Source organism: Lepidochelys kempii, chromosome 3 (genome assembly GCF_965140285.1).
Source record: "Lepidochelys kempii isolate rLepKem1 chromosome 3, rLepKem1.hap1, whole genome shotgun sequence".
Lineage (NCBI taxonomy): Eukaryota > Metazoa > Chordata > Testudines > Cheloniidae > Lepidochelys > Lepidochelys kempii.
This window is the reverse complement of record NC_136382.1, coordinates 196,020,755-196,042,078: the sequence shown is the minus strand read 5'-3', so window position 1 is coordinate 196,042,078 and position 21,324 is coordinate 196,020,755. Positions and strand designations below refer to the sequence as shown.

General features: G+C 39.7%; 1 protein-coding gene across 8 annotated transcripts in view; it reads left to right on the top strand.

The window, feature by feature from the left end:
• AFTPH (aftiphilin) overlaps positions 1-14,574 on the top strand; it is a 57,858-nt gene extending 43,284 nt beyond the window's left edge. For 7 of the 8 annotated variants that reach the window (XM_073339501.2, XM_073339498.2, XM_073339502.2 and 4 more), the window contains 4 exons: positions 2,127-2,187; positions 3,806-3,889; positions 9,037-9,160; positions 13,477-14,574. In XM_073339501.2, coding sequence (XP_073195602.2) covers positions 2,127-2,187; positions 3,806-3,889; positions 9,037-9,160; positions 13,477-13,621 — 414 coding nt within the window. In that variant the 3' untranslated portion in view covers positions 13,622-14,574. The remainder of the gene's footprint in view (positions 1-2,126; positions 2,188-3,805; positions 3,890-9,036; positions 9,161-13,476) is intronic. The other variant, XM_073339506.2, reaches the window with a different exon arrangement.
• The last annotated feature ends 6,750 nt before the right edge of the window (positions 14,575-21,324 follow it).

Here is a 21,324-nt window from a genome sequence, read left to right as displayed (position 1 = left end):
GAGAGCTGGGGGGAGTCCTCTCTCACCACCGTAGCGCCAGGGCAGCCTGCACCCCAAAGCCCACCCCCCGCCCCAGCCGGAGCTCTCATCTCCTCTCCCCCCCGCACCCTAACTCTCTGCCCCAGCCCAGAACCCCCTCCCACACTCTGAACCCCTTGGCCCCACCCTCACCACATGAATTTTGACTCATCACCTCCATATGGGTGCAAATAACAAAATTCATGTGGTGAGGGTGGGAAAAATTAGAGGGAACACTGGTCCTGAATCTAAATACTTTAACAGAGACTTCCAAACTGTTTCCAGGGTGATTGTGTGACTAAATGGGGTCTGGTAGGAAACCATTAATCCATGTTTTCACTTGTGATTAAAGCCTGGATTTGAGCTCATTTCTCTCAATGGAAGAATGAGTTTCAGTCATGAGTATTTTTAGTGAAAGTCATGGACCGGTCATGGGGCCGTGATTTTTTTTTGTTTTTTGCCTGTTACCTATCCATGACTTTTACTAAAAATACTCATGATTAAATCATAGCCTTACTCATAATATACTGGGCATGACTGTCATAACTGTACCAGCTGCAGGTTCTGCATCGGCACCATTATTTTTCTTTGCCACTAATAGGAGTATTTTCAAATGCTAGTATTTTCACTGAGAGTGAATAAAAATGAGATGTGATTAAATCCTTAGACATCAGGTTGTGAGGGACTGCTTAAAGCATACTTATCAGTACTGTAAACATTGCAAAGGCATTAGGAAGAAAAGATTTCTCCAGGTAAAGCTTTTATGATAAGTAAATACAGAACTTCCATTCACTTCCTATTTTTTGGTTTCCAATAATATTTTTCAAGAAGCTAGAGGCTTCTTAAAATTTACCTTTATTGTATGGAGCTGGTACTGACCCTCTACTTGGTGAAATTGCACAACCTTTCAACATTAAGTTGTTCCAACTTTAGAGAGCCCCCTTCTTACTGAAATAGTCAGAATGTGTCGTAAACTTTACTTGCAGGTTCTTATAGGTTAACTCCAGTAAGACATTCCATATTGATTACCAAAAGTTACAACTGTTCCTCCTGACTCAAGTATAATGAAACAAACAAAATACAACGTACCAAACTTACATAGTTCAGGCAGATCCTTCCCATTGTTTCTAAAAGCTAATTTCACTGGGGAGCAGAAATGTAACAAGCAAGGGCTACCTATACCAAGTATTTGTAATGCTGCTCCTGTGGATGTCCTCAGAATACAAACCATTTACAAGTTACACTACAAGTTGCCACTAGTTATCAGGAAGCTGACTATATCCTTCCTTTCCCCCCCTTACTTGTTCATACTATGTGATCTCTGCATCTTGCTTAACTTACTTAGGTGTGCAGAAGGATTGAACAAAAGGAAATGGAAAGCTAAGGATACTCTCCTAGGAGGAGACACATTTTCTATTTTGAGTCTTGCTCCTGGATTTTGTGCGTGTGTGTAAGTTCTGGCACCCCGTCTCTTTGTCGTCAGACAGAAAGTTTGGGACTTAGCTTCGCCTTTATTGGTCAGGATAATATATCACAGGGTCGTTGTAGGCAGTCTTTCCTTTTCAGGGTGTAGTATACTCCCCGGGTGTGCTGGGGGGAACCTCTGTCTAGAAAGGAAACATGGGTTCCTTCACGGTGAGTGACTTTCGTTTTTGGATATAATCATGCCAAAGCATACAGAAGTGCAGAACATTCTCTTCATATTTAAAATAAAGAGCCACCTAAGCTAAACTGTGTGTTCACAACCTTTCATGCACAAAGACTGCACTGTGTCCAGTTGGAGTAGCAATTTCTTAAATTTTAACGCTGTATTAATGTTTTTGTTTTTGTCGCCATAATTTAGTTAGTTTAAGAAAAACCTGTTGGGGCTAGGGAGAGTATCTGATCTGTTTGATTCATAATTGAACCAGACTTTGAGGTAGACTTCAGATTTTTTTATAAGTGTATTAAGAAAATTTGCAGCTCACAACATCTGAAGGTAAAAATATTTGTCTTATGTTCAATTGTCCCCTTAATATTTAGGTGCAAAAAAATATTTGTGTGAAACATTTTACATTGTTATAACCTGAACTGACTATAAAATCTGATTTCTGACTTTTCAACTCTAGGAATCTCTACCACCTGTCCAGTTTGACTGGAGTAGCAGTGGCCTTACTAACCCTTTAGATGGTACGTCTCTCCGTAGAGCCTCTAGCACCAGAGCTAGAGTTAAGAAAGCTACAAAGTTCAGACAAACATCTCTCTGCTGATTTTTTTTTTTCTAATATATATTATTTCTTACTCTTAACTTTGGAAATTCAGGCTTTCTTTCTGGTTAGATCTGCCACAAATAAAGCAATCTATAATCTTAAAACACTAAGAACTAGGTAATATTTATTTTCCTGCATTTATGCTGAACACACAGTGGCAATATTAACACCTCATTATATATTTTCATATTATAATGAAGATCTGAATAGTTTAGGATTTTGGATTGACATGTTTTACTTTTAAACATGTATTTTTCCCAATACACAATTATCTGTTTAGACTCCCTTATGAATGGCAAAATTAAGTGAATAGTGGCTACTTCAAAGCACAATTGTTTAACCAAAAACTGTTTGCAAAAGAGATTTCTTAACCTGGAAGTTTTCAGATTACAAGTATTTTATATATTAAAATGGAAAATGTATAACTTAATGCGTAATCACTTTTGCTTAAACTCAGAATCTAAAGATGTTAAATTATTAAAGAGGTAGCTACATACTTTAACAAACATAGTCGTCTACATAGTTAAAAATTCACGTAAAAGAATTTTATATAATTTTTTTAATGGGGAAGTGAGTTGTCACACTAACTGTGTACCTTAAATGTAAGCTGGAGGAGAAGGAAAAGTGACAAGTTTAATAAACTTGTTGGGTGGCAGGTTAGAAACCTGTAAAGAACATGAGGTTTCTGCTAGCAACAATTATTTCCTAATGCACGAGTTGCTAAAAAATGAGCTAAAATAAATTACATCTGTTACTACACCAGTGCTATCTAGTAGTGTTGTTCCCAGGATCTGTGGAAAGTAACAGCTTGGATATCAGTACCATGGTGATGAAGGAAAGCCTGGATGGGCCCTTTTGCTGTTGTCCGGTGTCTTATTACTTCAGTCAAATCATCCTGCTTTCTTTTAACAAGCAATTTCTTCAAAATGTATCCTGTTTGATTTCTGCTTCAGTGTTAAAGGGGAACAGTGTAACTTACCACTTCAGAAGCTGGATGTAATCATGGCATTCATTATGATGTATTTACATTGTTTTAAGCTGATATTGACAGTTCATAACGTAAAACTAGCTAATACAACTTGTCCAGTTTTCAATCCTGTGCTTTAATTGGAAGGTCAGTTACATCTTCATGCTTGAAGAATGGTTTGTTTTCTTTGACATTTAAACCATTCTCCTCCTCCAACGGATTGGCCTAAGAATTGTTTCCCTTTAATTGGGCAGATCTCTCTTGCTGGTTCTACTCCATTTTTAGACTGAAATAAATCTATCTATCTTTCTTTCTACTTATAAAGTTACTAGTGTTGAATTATTTGCTGCATTGTACATGAGAAAATGTACATTGAATTAAGTTGTTAACCTCTTTAGAAATTACAAACTAATATTGTAAGCCTTGTTTTATGTCAATTTTTAAATTGTGTAATGAGTACTAATTATAACTTGCATGTTCAAGTGTGTGTCTTACCCCTTTTTACACATAAACCCCTCCCTTGGCTTACCTTCTATATGGCTGCCTACCAACATGGTCACTGAATTTCAAGCTAGTGGAGGTTCCACTCTTCTGAACCTTGATTTCTTTGGGCCCGTGGATGACAGTAGCTCTAGCAGCACGACCACAATGCCAGGTCAGCGGAGTGTTAAAACCACAAACACGGTCTGAAACAATTTACTAAAAGCATGAGCACATCACTTGACTTTCCTATAAACAAGGATCTTCCATACTGTATTTCTCAAAAATGTCTTTCTAGTACCTTTTTTAAAATCTGTATGCTATTCTCTGACATTTGTATTACGTGCTAAGTATTAAAAAGGTACTGTCAGCTCTCTACTAATGCACATTTAAGGAGTGAATGGCTCTTACATTCTTAAACATCAGATATGTAAAACTTTCCCACTGTTTCAAATGACAAATTTTGAAAGCTAGCTTGTCAGAATAATTCATATAAAGCAGTTAGAACAAAATATAAATACTGTATAGTATAAAAAGGTGAGACGCCTTCCCTCTTTTCAAACAAAAGACTATTGCAAGACAGTTGATTATTGAAATTAATATAGGTATGTGTATATATAGTAACTTGCTGAATGTGTGAACTATATATTTAAGTATTGAGAGATTGGGCATAGCTAACACACGTGGCTATCTAAAAATTGTAATTTTGTTCTTTGACCGTTAGTTCAAATGCCATGATAAAATAAGTGTTTTTAATATTCGTAGTTGAAAACAAGCAGTTCCATGTTTCTAGGACGCTGAAAGCTCAACAAATATTAGATCTTTGACTATAAAAGAAAAGCAGTTTCAGCCATGCTTTATGGTTCATTCTCTTGATAAGGGACAAAAGTACGTGTCACTTTCTACTTTGAATAAAATGGGAAAACAGTTGAATTCATATTTGTATCATGGTTACATTTTGTTTAATGTGGTTTTGACATGCTTTAAATATTTTTGTGAGCTTGTGAAAACCTATGTCTAGGATTTTAAGTTTTTTATGCTTGAAATTTATATTTAAATTCCTGCAAAATGCATTTATTTCTTCATTTTGTGACCATTGCTGTATTTCACTTTAAATTAAGGAACAACTTCCCTCTGTTCTGAATTTTTTGGTTTTTAACTTTACTCTTAATTGCACTCAAATTCACTCCAACCCCCACTCCAGGAGCCAAATAATATAAGCGTTGTGCAGAGGTGTTGGAATAATGTGATAATGGGTTTGCCATAGAGGTGCTGGGAGCCAAAATAGAGAAATTTAGGGCATGCTTTGTCATTTGCATAATTCCTTCAGAGAGATTTTTATAATAGCTAAATTTAAATCCATCAATTAAATCCATAAATATCACCAGTAGATATTTTAGAAGATGAATGGTAATATACATTCTCATTATCCTGCTGTTGTGGACACTTGAAGTGATTACTACAGTGATGCTTTGGTGGCATTTTATTGCTTTTTGGGTTTTGGTTGGTTTTTTTTGTTTACAAATGTATCAAGCAACTGCAGGTATTACCACCTTCCCTGGTATGCTATATCGCCATTGTCTGCAGTATTTTCCTGACTTGTTTCTGGGAAAGTCATTTGTTTCCTAGCTTACAGCTCTGTGTATGTTTTGTGTTTAACTTTGTTTAGGAGCTATATGTAGAATTTGGTTGGCTAACGTTTCTCAAATAATCTCATTAAGGTTTTGTAGTGCTGCCCACAACCATTCTCTGATCATTTAAAAGGAATATAGAAGATGCAAGTTTTTATTTAAAAAAAATCCATTTGACTTATTTTTGAGACAAGTAGCCAATTATTTGTTAAAAAAACAAAATTGATGTCAGCAGTCGAAGATTACTTCAGCACTTTTTGGTGATTAAATATAGCCTAGACTCCCCTCAGTGCTGTCTCATCTGTATCCAAAATAACTTTATCGATAAAGTGAATGTTAACAATAAATTAAGGGGACTACCATGTCTAATTTATACATCTGTTATGCTGTATATACAGCACTTTTCTTCATTGTGCTATGCAAACACATAATTCAGTAGGAGCTACCAAGTAGCACAATCAATTGAGCAGTAACTTCAAAAATTGTACTGTGATGCAAGTGAATGCAATAATACTTGTTTTTTAGTTGATAAATGATATAACTTGTTAGTTGCAACCTTCTATATATGTCACAGAGCTGCATACCAAAGGGCTCGCTCTGATCACATTTTTAAAAAAAAATTGTAGCTTTACTATTTACACCTTAATGGGATCTCAAAAGCTTTTGCAAGTCACTCCCCCTACTAGAAGTGGACATTCAATGGAGTTGGGTGTTTTCTGATCGTTTCTGAGTTCTGTAAACATCTGATACTGTTTAAAATGCATGGTATACTGGTCTCTAACTTGGCGCATTTTCCTATGTTGTATGTAAATCTGGCTAAGACCTCACTTTATGAGAATTTGGAAAAACAAGTACATGTTGACTAGTTTCTTTCTAGTGAAAAAAGTATCAAAGGCAAACACTTCCCTCCACCCCCCTCTTTGGTTTAACCAAGGGATTATCAGTTTCAATTACTTTGTCATCAGTTTAATTTATTAAGCACATCTCAAGACTGTTTAGTTTATTCCAGTGATTGATATGCCAGCCACTTCCTGGCCATTAATGACCCAGCAGTGAGGAGTTTATGCAAGATGCAATTGAGGGCAGTTAATCTCATCCACTTGCACCGAGGTTATGGCTGTTAGTTACAAAATGGAATTGGAGGAGTAACAGGCATAGCTGGGTTTTAACTGGTGAGGTTTTGAAGTTTGGTGAGTGTAGAGCATTTCTAAACCATGCCCAGACATTAGCTAATATCTAACATTGCAATCCGTTTATAACGGTTAATATTTTTAGATTGTTTATAGAGTTGTCAATCACAGTTAACTCACGCGATTAACAAAAAAATTTAATCTCGATTAAAAACATTAATTTCAATTAATTGCACTTATAACAATAGAATACCAATTGAAATTTATTAGATATTTTTGGATATTTTTCAACATTTTCAATATTGATTTCAGTTGCAACACAGAATACAAAGTGCACAGTGCTCACGTTATATTATTTTTTTATTACAAATATATGCACTGTAAAAATGATAAACAAAATAAATAGTATTTTTTCAGTTCACCTCAGACAAGTACTGAAGTGCAATCTCTTTATTGTGAAAGAGAAACTTACAAATGCAGATTTTTTTCTGGTTAGATAACTGCACTCAAAAACAAAACAGTGTAAAACTTTAGAGCCTGCACATCCACTCAGTCCTACTTCTTGTTCTGCCAATCGCTAAGACAAACAAGTTTGTTTACATTGTCCAGAGATAATGCTGCCTGCTTCTTATTTACAATGTCACCTGAAAGTGAGAACAGGCATCCGCAGGGCACTTTTGTAACCAGCAAGGTATTTACATGCCAGATATGCTAAATATTCGTATGCCCCTTCATGCTTTGGCCACCATTGCAAAGGACATGCTTCCATGCTGATGATGCTCGTTAAAAAAATAATCCATCAATTAAATTTGTGACTGTACTCCTTGGGGGAGAATTGTATGTCTCCTGCTCTGTTTTACCCGCATTCTGCATATATTTCATGTTATAGCAGTTGCAGATGACGACCCAGCACATGTTCGTTCTAAGAACACTTTCACAGCAGATTTGACAAAATGCAAAGAAGGTATCGATGTGAGATTTCTAAATATAGCTACAGCACTCGACACAAGGTTTAAGAATCTGAAGTGCCGTTCAAAATCTGAGAGAGGCGAGGTGGGAGCATGCTTTTAGAAGTCTTTAAAAGAGCAACACTCCAATGCGGAAACTACAGAACCCAAACAAAAAAATCAACCTTCTGCTGGTGGCATCTGACTCAGATGATGAAAATGAACATGCGTCAGTCCGCGCTGCTTTGGACCGTTATCAAGCAGAACCCATCATCAGCATGGAAGCATGTCCTCTGGAATGGTGGTTGAAGCATGAAGGGACATATGAATCTTTAGCGCATCTGGCACGTAAATATCTTGCATTGCCAGCTACAACAGTGCCATGCAAACGCCTATTCTCGCTTTCAGGTGACATTGTAACCAAGAAGCAGGCAACATTATTTCCTGCAAATTGTAACCAGCCTTGTTTGTTGAGTGATTGGCTGACCAAGAAGTAGGACTGAGTGGATTGTAGGCTCTAAAGTTTAACACTGTTTTGTTTTTGAATGCAGGGTTTTTTGTACATAATTCTACATTTGTAAGTTCAACTTTCATGATAAAGAGATTGCACTGCAGTACTTGTGTGAGGTGAATTGGAAAAAAAAAATTTTTTTACAGTTCAAATATTTGTAATAAAAAATAAATGTAAAGTGAACACTGTTTTTGCCCAAATCTGTGCTGGGTTTTTTTGTATTTTGTTACTGCATTTCATAGAAGGCTTGTTTGTATTTTTATTCTTTGGGATTAATGGCTTGCTATTAGAATCTAAAATTCATTCAAGGGACAATGTCAAAACAGGTATGGCTTAAGATGATAAAAGATGAAAAATTAAGACTGAAGAATCCAGTTACTTAATAATTGGTGCGCTGTAAACATGAGAGAGAGGAGAAAATACAGTGGGTCAAGGATTTAGGTATAATTATAAATCTATGCTACTTTACAATTTGTACTGTAGACCCAGTGAAGTGGAGTTAAGAATGATTGATCTTCCTCACTTCCATCAATTTTCAGCCAAGTTCTTATTACTTAATATGGTTTCATGTGTTTTAATAATGTTTGTGCAATACACTACATAATATCTTATTTGAAGCCCACTGATTTATTGTCACTATGAAACATTCATTTTTAAAACTCGATTTTGTATTTTTTCTAATTCTAAATGGTAGCTAAGATGACATGTTCCAATCAATCACTTCTTAAATTATTTTTAATAAAAACTAGTTAAGTGAAAATGAATAAATGTTAAATATTACACCTATAAAAATGTTAGCTGTGCGAGATGCACTCTAATGGGCAAACCAGATCTTAATGTTGGTTACCCACAGGCTGAGACCTTGTATGCCAAATGTAAGTCCACTTGTATATACATTTTTCTAGTGCAGTTGTAAGCCACTGAAAGGGGTTAAGGAGAGGTGTGGAAACACTGACAAGTTCTGTCATGTTCTCTTACAGTATTTTGTTGACATTTTTAAATTACTCAGATGTTTACAGAAAATGAAGCCTTTAGCATCTTGGTCTGACTAATTATGACGTATTTGCATCCCACCATCACTGATTATTATTTTATACTATAAGGTGTGGATCCAGAGTTGTATGAGTTGACAACTTCAAAACTGGAAACCTCCAATGCAAGCAGCAAAGTGACCGATGCATTCGCAAGGCTCATGTCCACAGTAGAGAAGGCAAGCACATCTACAAGGTAAATCATGGTGACCAGTTAAGAACTTTGAAAATTAAGGATTGGTCAGTGGCTGAGAAATGAGTGGCCGTGCCTTTAGATTCTAAGTCCTTGAATGAAACACATTTTATGTTAGTAAATACATTAATGAAGATGAGTCCACATCACAACATCATCACAGATTTCCTCCTATTTTGATGATGATGTAATCAAATCAGGAGACTCGTTAAAGAGTTAGTGTGTGCATATTAATTTTCTCTATCAGAATTTAATTATTTGTAAAGATACCAAGCAAGGCCGGACCAGAAAAGGAGAATCTCTCAGGAAAATCATTGGCTGCTAAAAATGAGAGGATAAAGTGAGTCCCGACAGAAAGTTAACTATAGCGCTTACTAGTTAGGTTTCACATTGATTTAGACAAGTCGGCTCTAACAGGTCATTGTGGGAGAAGCTCATTTTTGTTGTGCTTACTCTACTTAATCCACAATGTGGAGAGTTGTACTTGCTTTCTAGCTAGGGAAGTTGTCAAGCGAGAGAAGTGGGTGCAAGGGGACAAACTGCACATTAAAAACCAGCTTTATCTGTGGAACACTCCACAGCAACTGCCAAAAGCGGTGTATTTAGGAATAAGCATGTACTTCACGATATGCATGTGCTTCATGGACATTGCTTTTTCTTTATGCACAACCTAAATCAGAACCTTTCAATTACATATGTATCCCTGAAGACTTGTGTATCACATTAGAGCAGAACAAGCAGTCCTTATTCATAAGAACTAGTTCACATTTTCATGGCTTATTCAGTGATTGTGTATCCTAGCGCTGTCCAGAGATATCCCATTGCTATCTAAAATTCAAATTAAACCAGCGGTTCTCAAACTATGAGGGGCCTTCCCAAGGGAAGGCACAGGAATGGTCAAGGGACACGTGAGCTGTATGCGGATGTGTGGGTTTTTTTGGTTTGTTTTTTTTTTGTTTTTTAAGAGCTCTGTCTGTCAGCCCTGGATGGCTGGGGCTTATGCAGAAGGGCCGTGCACACTCAAGAGCTGGGATAAAGGGGACAGCCAAAGCCCCATCACCCCGGCTCAGGATCTCCTCACTGCCCCCAATCCCCTCACTGGGAGGAGGCTTGGACTTTCCCTCTACCCAATCCCTCACCAGGAGACAGCTCAGTCTCTCCTCTCCCTCCCACCCCAGTCCCTCACCAAGAGGCAGCCTGGGCTCCGGGGGGCAGCAGCAGTGCAGAAGTAAGGGTGGCAATGGGGTGCTAAGTCTGCTGTGAAAAGTGATGACCTTTTCACATTGCCACCTTACTTCTTGCTGCTTCTGGTGTTTGCTGCCTTCAGTGCTGGGCGTCCAGCCAGCTGCTGCTGCTCCACTCTGCCTTCAGAGCTGGGTGGTAGTGGTCTATGTACTTGGGGGGAAGCATAAATGACCACAGACGCAAAGGGGGACCCGATCAAGTAAGCTTGAGAAGCACTGTGTTAAACATATTAAGTTTAAAAAGGCAGTAACACATACTAAGTAAGCAACATTCTGAATAACTTTTTCTACTAATTTATATTATTTGCAAAGAAAAGAACTTTTATTCTGTGCTTCCACTTAATATGACATTTATTGTAGAATTATGCTATGATATGAATGGTATTGCAGTTTAATACTTTATGATGATTATGTTTAGACTAGGGTTTTTTAAACACCACATGCTAGATGTTGAAAGCACTCGCTACAGAGTGTTTTTTCTGAGTCTGTGGAATATGTTTTTATTGTTTCCCCACAGTGTGAAAATACCAGAAGCTGATGTTCAAAAAGAACTTACAGCAGTGGTAGGCAACCTGCGGCCCGTCAGGATAATCCGCTGGCAGGCTGCCAGACAGTTTGTTTACATTTGCACGGCTGCCTACAGCTCCCAATAGCCGCAGTTCGCCGTTCCCAGCCAATGGGAGCTGCGGGAAGTAGCGGAGGCTGCAGGGATGTGCTGGCCGCCACTACTCGCAGCTCCCATTGGCCGGGAATGGCGAACCACAGCCACTGGGAGCTGCAGGCAGCTGTGCAAATGTAAACAAACTGTCTCGTGGCCTACCAGTGGATTACCCTGACGGGCCACAGGTTGCCCACCACTGACTTATAGTGACAGTGATCAGAGTAGCAGCCGTGTTAGTCTGTATCTGCAAAAAGAAAAGGAGGACTCGTGGCACCTTAGAGACTAACAAATTTATTTGAGCATAAGCTCATGAAAGCTTATGCTCAAATAAATTTTTTAGTCTCTAAGGTGCCACAAGTCCTCCTTTTCTTTTACTGACAGTGATAAAATTTCAACTGCAAACCATTAGGGGGAGCCCTAAACCTCAGAGCTGTCTTGGTTTATCTGATTTCAGCTTCACTGTTTAACAGTACTATATATAGCAGGACTGAAAATCTAGCATCTTCTTGGAAATACAGTAACTTTTTTTGAAAATTTTTACCTCAAAACGGTCTGAAAGCACTGAACAGAAAAGTAAAATTTTTAGTCTTCACATGTAAGAGAACAATGCTCACTTCATTATAACTGTAGAGTGGTTTTACAAATATTTTAATAAAAGCAGCTGAAAACTCACAGAAAAGCTTGCAAACTCCAAGGTACATGTAGTGCTCAGAAATGTCTTTGTTTACTCTAGTAAGTCTCTCTCTCTAGATTTGTATTTGTTTGCCTGGCAGGCTTTTAAAAATGTCAGTTCAGTTTTTACAAAGTGGTAGAAAGTCTTTTATTCAAACGAATTGTCTGTCGGCATACTACATTGTAATATTTGATTGTGGGGTTTTGGGTTCTGCATCTAAAGTATGGTTGGAACTTTGCAAGCAAACAGGTCACCCCAAGTAGTAGCCTCCTGATTTTTAAGCATAGATAGAGACTAAAAAGGGACATCAGAGTGCAAAAAAATGGAGTAGCATGGCCGTGCAGTAGCTTTAATAATACCCACGTTGCTTTAGCATTATTTTGTAGATTGTTTCAAGTTTTTGAAGGGGGGGATTGATAATGTGGGAAAAGCAAGGAAACAAAGGTGGTGGAAGTAATTTTGGAGGCAAGAAGGTGAAGACGAGGACATGGGAGGATGTATATGAAAAGGATGAGGATAAAGATGAGGAAAAGTAGAGGTATATGAAGAGGCATAGGCAGAGGGGAATGAGGTAGGCCAGCTACAGGTAAGGGGTTGTGATTTAAATGGAAGTTAGTATCAAATCCAAATATTGATTATGGTGACATGAGGAGGTTATAACTTCTGGTCTGGTGTTTGGGGGTTTTTATGGCATGCCACAGAAGCTGCATGTGCTGATCCAACCAACATACGTTGCGAGTAACTTAGGGCTGCTGGAGCTTGATGCCCCAGATTGGTAGATGTGGTGGAGAGTAAGGTGTGGGTTGGCAGGCCTTCCCTTTATCCTGTTCCCTGGCTCCTGGTGCTGGTGGCTATGAGAGGAAGCTTCAGGAGCTTGTGGAGGAAAAAAAAGGGACCTTAGATTGTGGTTAATCCTGAGTTCACGGATGAAGGCTGGTTTGGAGCAGGTGGGACCTGAAGTTTCCCGTCTTAATTTAATTTTGCAACTGAAATTCATCTATTAAATCTGAATTTAATAATTAGCAGAGATCAGCTGCTAGGTTTTTTTTTTAAAATTAATCCCATCCCCTCTGAAAAAGAAACATTCTGAATATCCCTTTTCTTCTGAAATTTGTTTGAACCCAAGATCTGTGGGGGAACAAGTGAGATGGGTAAACTGAAGGTTTAGAAACGTGTTGTGGAAATGTCAAGTGACTTCCTCAAGGCACCCTCATTTGTGTGAAATAGCACCATTTTCATCCACAGCCCGGTTGCTCACAATTATACAGTTACTTCCTCAAAAGGGGGGTGGGGGGAATTGACAAAATAGTTCCTTACGTATTGGTATATTAAACATGAAGATAAACAAGCTAAAATGGAGAGTCCTACAGAAAAAGGACTTGGTAAAATATTTTGGGTTGTTATTGGGTGCAGCCACTAATTATGTAGCTGGATTGCATCTAGCAGGCCTCCAAGCCTCCTTTCAGATGTTCCTGGTTTGGACTGAAAGATTTCTCTGTATGTTAATAATAGTACTCCTGCTATCTTACCCGGAGGCTAAAGTTACAATTATTTCTCACATAAAGTGAACAATCCCATGATGGTGCATCGGAACTTGCAAAAAAATTTAACATCTGAGTGTTGCAAGTAGGCAGGATATAATTTGTATCCCTTTACAGAAGTGGTCTTACCTCAATCAGTGGCTCTTTCTCCAGGATTGTCAAGTAATGGATTGATGCATTTCTCTTTCTCCTCTTAACAGGAAGCCTAAAAAGGAAGAACATCTTAGTGAAGAGGCTGCCAAGGTGATTTCTAGCCTTCCTGACTTAACTTTCATGCATGCCAAGGTGTTGATGTTCCCAGCCACATTAACACCTTCAACACGCTGCCAAGAAAAGGTAGACTAAGTGATGTGAATTGGACACTTTCTATTGATTTTTTTTTTTCCCTCTGGGTCATAAAAAGCAATCTTGCTTTAATTAAAAACTTCAAGTTCAGATGATTTGTTGGTAAGCAGCACTAGAAAGGTATACATAGTAATGTATATTTATTTACATACTGGAATCTAAATTTATATTAGAAAAAAGTGTAAATAATTGGGGGTGAATCTTTTTGAAGATTTATTCTTTTTGTTGTGCTGGGATGTATACATTTCTGTCTTTGTGAAATACACTGGTGTCCTTCTTACAAAACTTTAAAAATTAAAAAAAAAAAATCCAATCTTCACTCTCTGTGAAATCCCCTTTCAGTGTTTTCAGATTGTATCAAGTGTCTTATTTCTTTTCTGCATACATTAAAATATTTCATTTTAACTGAAAAAGTCTAAAAGGTCACATGGTTTTTTGTTTGGGGTTTTTTTGTGGGGGTTTTTCAACCGTTTCTTTAAAACAGGCAGTTCCTTCTGTTTGATCAACCTAAATTTTTTTATTTGTTTTTTTCTCTCTGCAAACTTTAACAATATGGCTAAAACACTATATAGCCTTTTGAAAGGTATATTGTCAGTACCTTTTTGTGTTAAATTATGGATCACTGTCTACATTTTAATCAGTTTGATTTGGAAAAGAAGGACCAAAACTATGAATGTCTTACAATGAGATTTACCTGTTACGGTTTTTGTTTGTTGTACCACTATTCCTATGTTTGATTTTGCACAGTGTAAAATGACATAATCATAGATTGCTATGGTTTAGGCTGTATATACAGTAAAAACTATGGGTTGTAAATGTTGGGGAAATTCCTATGGAAAAATAAAGCTATGTAGAAGAACCTCTAACAAGGTCAATGTGCATGCCCAAGGTCTTTTGAAATTTAAGTGTGTAAATTTCCTTTTAGCTTACACAAAATAAAATAATTTAAAAGATGTGTATAGTCTGAGATCTTTTTATGCAGAGTTTGTCACATATGCTTACTTGTTTTTTTATAATGCTAAGGGACAATTAAATATGCTGTACTAGGAGAACATACAATAAAACTTCCCTCTGGGCTGTACCAGGCCCACAACACACTTTCTTGGGTCCTACACAAGGAAAAGCGAGGCATGGTTTCATTGTGTCCAGCCTCTGAATTGAGTCAGTTATTTTCTTCTGACAGAAACTTGCTCTCTGTTAGGGCATTGTGGCATGAAACAAATTAGTGAGTCTGATTACAACATGACCTCTTCATAGTATATTGGCAATGCTGAACAGGTAGGGGAAGCCAACTATACCAGCCAACTTCCGAACAACAATTAAAAATGCTAGTGTCGTACTTCCTTAATTTCTCTGACACACAAACGTTTAATGTCATTGTCCTGTTGTAGCTCTTACAAGAATTATATCTTCGGTGGAGAGGTGAGAGAAGGGAGGTTGTCTGTTCCAGCCCCCATTGATTTCAATGGAATTGGATAGGGCTCAGTGAGCTAGCACATCCTTCAACTGAGAGATCCACCAGGGATGTTAACTGTCCACATCTAACATGTAATCTCAGGTCTTCACTTAGCTATTTATATACCAATATTAACTACCGATTCATCAGTGAATATTCAGCTCTGAGAAATCTCCAACAAATGTGCCTCTTCTTCCTGTGCCTCATTGTCCAACTGTCTGAAATTTTGGTCATAACCGTATAAATTCATTCTGCTGTCGTTGGCCAATAGCAAAATCCTGGAATACATCTTCACAAAATTCAGCCTGTTAAATCTAAATCAGCGGTTCTCAAACTGTGGGTCAAGATCCCAAAGTGGATCGCAATCATGTTATAATTGGGTCGCCAGGGCTGGCGTTAGACTTCCTGGTGCCCGGGGCTTAAGCCGATGCCTGAGGGTGGCAGGACTCAGATTACATGCTCCCCCGCCCAGAGCTGAAGCCCTTTGGCTTTGCCCCACTACCACCACCACCAAGGGTGGCGAGGCTCAGGCTTTGGCTTGGCCCCCCTCCTCCTCACCCAGGGAGGTGGGGCTTGGGCTTTGGCCCCCAGCGACCCTCCTGGGCTCCAGTAGTAACTTTTATCATCAGAAGGGGGTCACGGTGCAATAAAGTTTGAGAATCGCTGATCTAAATGTTCCTATTCTGTAAAGTGTTCCAAAAAAATTCACCTGAGTTCTACCTCTTGTAATGTGGAAGTTCCAGTTAGTTTGTGATGGCCACTCAAGGCTTAATTATTAGCCGCACAGCTGCAGTAAAGTAAGTTTGCAAAGCCTAAACTTCTCCTCTGCTCTCTGACTAGTGCTCCAGTGCATAGTATCATCATGTAAAGCGACATCCCCGCGTAGCTGAAAGTATTGATGTGAAAGCCATCTGCTTTATTGCCTGAAAAACCTCTTTAAATTGTTTCTTCCAAATAATCTTCATTGCAGCATTGTCTTATATATACACTTCATCTCAGTACTAGATTTTGATTCATTCTGAGGTTTAAGTTGTTGTTTTTGCAACATTTACTTAATATAACATTCAGTTCTAACAGTGGACTGCTGTATTGAAAATCAGTGCATTTGTTTTTATAACTACAAATGTGTCCATTAGAGCCAGACTAGTGTGATATAGTTGGAGTAGAGAGCTAGAGCTATTGTCTGAGGAGAATATGTTTGGGAGCTGACTCATGATCCTAGGCTGAGGGCTAGTGGACTAAGCTGTTAGAGAAAGGTGGGGGTGGGAATGCCAGCTGCACGTTGATCTTCAGTCTTCTCACAATTGCCTCTAGTGGCAGCTGCCTGTTTTGTCTTCCAAGCTCAAAGTGCAGGACTGGTGGCCCTGGCAGAAAGAGGGGGAGGGAGACAATGGGGGAAGGGAATGTCTGTTGTAACTGATGCTTTAATCCTGGACTTCATGTAAAACCTGCTTGCTAGTTAGTTTTTGCACGAAATTTTACATTGCTGAAATGTATAAAATGCCTATCTAAATTTATCGATTTAAGTGGTCCGTATCTGAGATGTTTGTTGCTTGCTTTAAAAACAAGCCACAAAAACAAAACCACATTTCCCCTTCATATTAATCCTTTCTTTCTTTCTTTGCAATTATCTTGCCTCTGGCTAGTAGAGTGGACAGTGTTCCCTGCAGCTGTCCTTTTTACTGTGTACAGGTCTATAGATTTTTCTCAGAAGATTGCTTTGTTTTATGTAGCTACTTTCATCGAGAAGACCTGCACACAAACAGCTGTTTACCCATTTTGGGTCTACTGAGATGAACAGCATATTCTCTCTAATTGAAATCTTGCCTGTAATTTCAGTTGGATGGTGGCCACTTGTATCTTCTCAAAAACGTTGTTAGGTAATGTTTCAGGGGCATGTAAATGTGGACCACGTTCACTCGAGAGCCTGCTTGGTTTTGATAGTTGAAGTGCTTGTGTGCATACCCAACTGAAACTGCAAGGATGTGTGTGTTGGAAACCCACTGTCTGAATTGGAGTTTGGCCATAAACCCAAATCTAATACACCTACTCTGAAAAGTGCCACAGGTTCTTCAGTGATATAAAAGAGCTGAACTTCCATTTGGGTAAGACACAAGAGGACAACATGCCCATAGCACATTGTAGTTCAGTACTGATCCATAGGGAACAGTGCCACCTACTGCATTCCTGACCCAGACTTCCCACAACACCTAAGGTTTTCCTGAAAAAACAATTATAACTTACCTCGATCAGCTTCGAGTTCACAAAAGGAAAGTTCACAAATACCTTCAAGTGAATCTGTCGACACCTTATTTAATTATGCAGCAACTCATGTTTAGGATTTTAGGGGGTTTCAAGTGGTGCAAAGGATATTATTGGGGGTGGGCGGATGAGTGTAAAGGAGATCAAGCCAAGCCACATGTCAGCTGTTGGTCTAGTTGCTCACTTGTCTTAAACAGAACCCCTTTTGCCTGATTCTGTCCCTTTTGTGTCTTTGGAGGTTGTCTCTTTTTATTTACATTGCAGAATACTGTCAAGGTACAAGATAGTTGCAAAAACAGTTCACCTCATGTAAATCACACACAACTTCCAGATACATACTGCACAGTGATAATTGTGTGGAGCCCTGAGGGTGTCTCGCCTAGAGAAGCAGAGATGCTGCTTTGGTTTCACTAATTGCTGGGGGAGCACTTCCTTTATGCAAAGATGACTACTTTTTTAAAAAGGTCTGAAGTTATATTTTGAAGCTTGTTTTTCCTCTTCCTTTCAGGAACTGCAGTTCTTGTATATGAAAATACTTCTCAACTGCTTGATAATCCAGTATCACAGATTTTGTCAGTGTCCGATTCTGATCTCAGTTCTACTACAGTCCCTCGCTGAAGCGAATGGAGTTACTTGGGGCTTACACTGGTATAAATTCAATGCAGATCTGTCCCAGTGTGTTTATTAATATTGGTGTCTTAGCTTTCCTGGTTACTAATAATCAGCAATCTAAAACCTTTCACCACGGGAGTTTTGCCTGTTTGCTTGGAAATTCTGTCAAGCCTGCCAAATATTCTCGATATTTAAGTTTACAGAACAAACAAAGCCAAAAACAAATTTCAAACAAAGCTGGGGCTGACTATCTCTGGCAGATGTCAGTAAAGCTATGGAGCACCAGCAGTTATTCCATCTGCAACACAGTTAACCTGTGAGTACTGGTCTCTTCACCAGCAGCTACTGTCCATAAACCCCTCTGCATTTACAATTGCCAATATAAGTAAAAATATACACTTGTTCCATTCAGCCATCTAACACGTTTTCTGTAAGATTATGCTCTTTTTCTACTCCCCTTTTTTAGTCAAAATTAGACACGCTGTTATGTCCTTCTGTGTGAAATTCTAAGGACTTCTCTTGGCTTTCCCACCGCCCCCCCAAATTTTCCACCAGTCCAGCTCTAGTGGTTGGATGTTGTGTAGATGGTCCTTGGTTGTGATAGGATCATTTCAACAGACACCCGCTGAACGGGGGGTGCATGTTCTGTAAGACCGTGTTTCTCAGCCAGGGTCCAGGGCCGCAAGCCAGTGACAAGGGATCCGCCAAGCAAGGCTAGTGTTAGACTTGCTGGGGCCCAGGGCAGAAAGCTAAAGCCCCAGCATGTGGGCTGAAGCCTGTGGCCCTGAGCCCTTCTACCTGGAGCTGAAGCCAAAGCCTGAGCAACTTAGCTTTGTGGGGCCCTGGCACTTGCCTTGCTTGCTACCCCCTTGCGCCGGCCCTGGCTTTCGTATGCAGAAAATCAGTTGTGGCAGTAATGGACCGTGGAATTTTTATAACATGTTTGGGGGAGGGAGCTCAAAGAAAAAGGGTGAGAACCCCTGCTGTAAGAAATGAGTAGTCTTAAATTAAGATTACCAACACCTGTCATCAGGTATAAACATCTTGGAACAAAAATATGGACCGCCTATGCATAAAGGCTTTGTTTCATCTTGGAAAAAACCAAACAACCTATAAAGGGAAAGTGTCAAAAAAAAAACAAAAACATTTGAGCGTTCTTTCACAAACATCAATGGCAAGATCAAGCCTGTTCAAAGAATAAGATTTCCCTGCAGACTCTCATTACCCGTCTGTGCTTTACAGCTATGCTCAAATGGCAAAGTCCCTACCCTACAGTTTGATGTGCCTCAGGAATAAGTGAACCTCCTTCCCGCTAGTGGGGAGTAGGCAAAGGAAGAACCGTTTTAATCCATGTACAGCTCTGAGCTGGGTGATGTGACTCTCTAACATGTTTTTAAAACACTCCAAACTTTAAAGCTATGTTGTGTCAGGGGGTTCTGAGAGCAGCAGCTCTCATGAGGGAGGAAGGGGTGATCTGCTGCTATGGTGACGAAGGCTAGATAAGTACCTGGCTAGGGGGAAACTGGTAAGTAAAAGAACCAACAGCCTCTGAAGCAGTGGTGGGGCTAGGTGTCTGACAGTCCTCTTCAGTGCTATCGGTGCGGTTTCCGTAGGTGCCTAATGAACTTCTTATATGCCCATTGATTTTAATGGGAATTGAGTGTCCAAATGAGGTAGCTTTGGAAATCGCAGTCCACAGATGTGTAGGCCATTTGGAATGCTTCCGTTACCTCTGAAGTCGTGTTCCCAGAAGACATGAAATCAAGGACAAGTTTGGCTTTTTTGGTTGGGAGTGGAGACTGAACTTCTTCTGTTGGCTTCTCTAAAAGTCTTACAAATATAAATACTCAGCTTTGGTCCAACGCCCATGTTGGAGCTGATTTGGGGTAAATGTTTAGAGTTTTCTGAGTTTCTTCAACATATGAATACAAGGCTGGAAATGGCTAGGTAGAGATCTTTAGTGGCTACCATGTCATCAGAACCCAGTAGAGACTTGTTAGCATTTGTCAGCTAAATCCTCTGAAGAGTCTTAGCATGCGCCAGACCGGGGCTGAGGAGGACTTTCCCTGCAATTGCTGCTCCTGGCTGGCACAGGCTGCTGTGACACTGGCAACAGGAACTGACAGCAGAGAGACTCTCTCCTGGGCTCTGTGCCTGCCTTGCTGGGCTCAGGCAGGGTCGAGGAGGGGAAAACAGCCTGCTTTGAATGCAGAGGAGTGAAAATGGGAGGGAGGAACAAGAGGCAAATAGAGGCACCGAGGGCTGCGGGAGCTAAAGGGTGGTGGGGAGCAGAGGAAGCGAGAACTCCGGCGTACAAGTAGTGGGGGTGGGAGGATCTGGATAGGAGGGCAGGGGGTAGGGGGACGGGAGCTGGATGGGAGCAGAAGGGCTAGAACCACTAGAGCACGCTCCCCTCCAGAGCCCTCCTCTCCTGTCAGTAAAGAGATGTGAAACCCACTGGAAAAGGAGTCCACACAGATAATAACCATATAGAGCCTAATACGGCTACCCGTTACTCCACTGGCTAAAGTAGCAGACGTCTGAGCTGCGAATCTAAAGGACGGAACTCCACTGATGAGCTAAGCTGGGGTTAATATGGTTCTACATGATAGAATCTTTTTGTTCCCATTTCTTTATTTGAAAATCGCATTTAAAAATGTGAAGTTTGGAAGTCAAGCAATCAGAAGCTGGAAATGCCAGAATTAAGACTGCCTGCGCAATGTTAATTTGATCCCCTTGTGCAAATGCATTATAATACAGTTTTTAATGACATGATCACATACCATTTTTTTCCTACAGGACTCCTGTCTCATTCAGTGCACAGGATGGACTGTGCTTTGGGAATGATTCAAGGTTGTGTTGCGAAGGAGACTGTAGCACACCTGCTTTGTTAGTTGCAGAAGTGTTGGAAGGTGTGTAGTGAATGTGGCAGGGGGAGGGGGGAGCAGGAAGAGAAAGGATGGTCTCCTGGTTAAGGCAGTTGAATGCTACCCTAGAGAACCGGATTCTATCCCTACCTCTACCACATCCTGTGTGATGGTGGGCCGGTGTCCACTTGAACCAAACTCTTCACAGGTGGCCTGTGTGTTCCTTTGTTGAGTGTCCAGCATGAGACACCTGGGACAGACTTGAAGACGCGATTAGCACTCACGGAGTCATTGGGAGCTGTGTTTATGGACTGCAAAGTACTCTTTCCACTGAATGCATCCGATGAAGTGAGCTATAGCTCACGAAAGCTTATGCTCAAATAAATTTGTTAGTCTCTAAGGTGCCACAAGTCCTCCTTTTCTTCTTGAAAATCAGAAGTTGAGCGCCCAAAATTAGTGGACACTTTCGGCCTTAATCTTGCATCTCGGTTCTCCAGCTGCAAAAT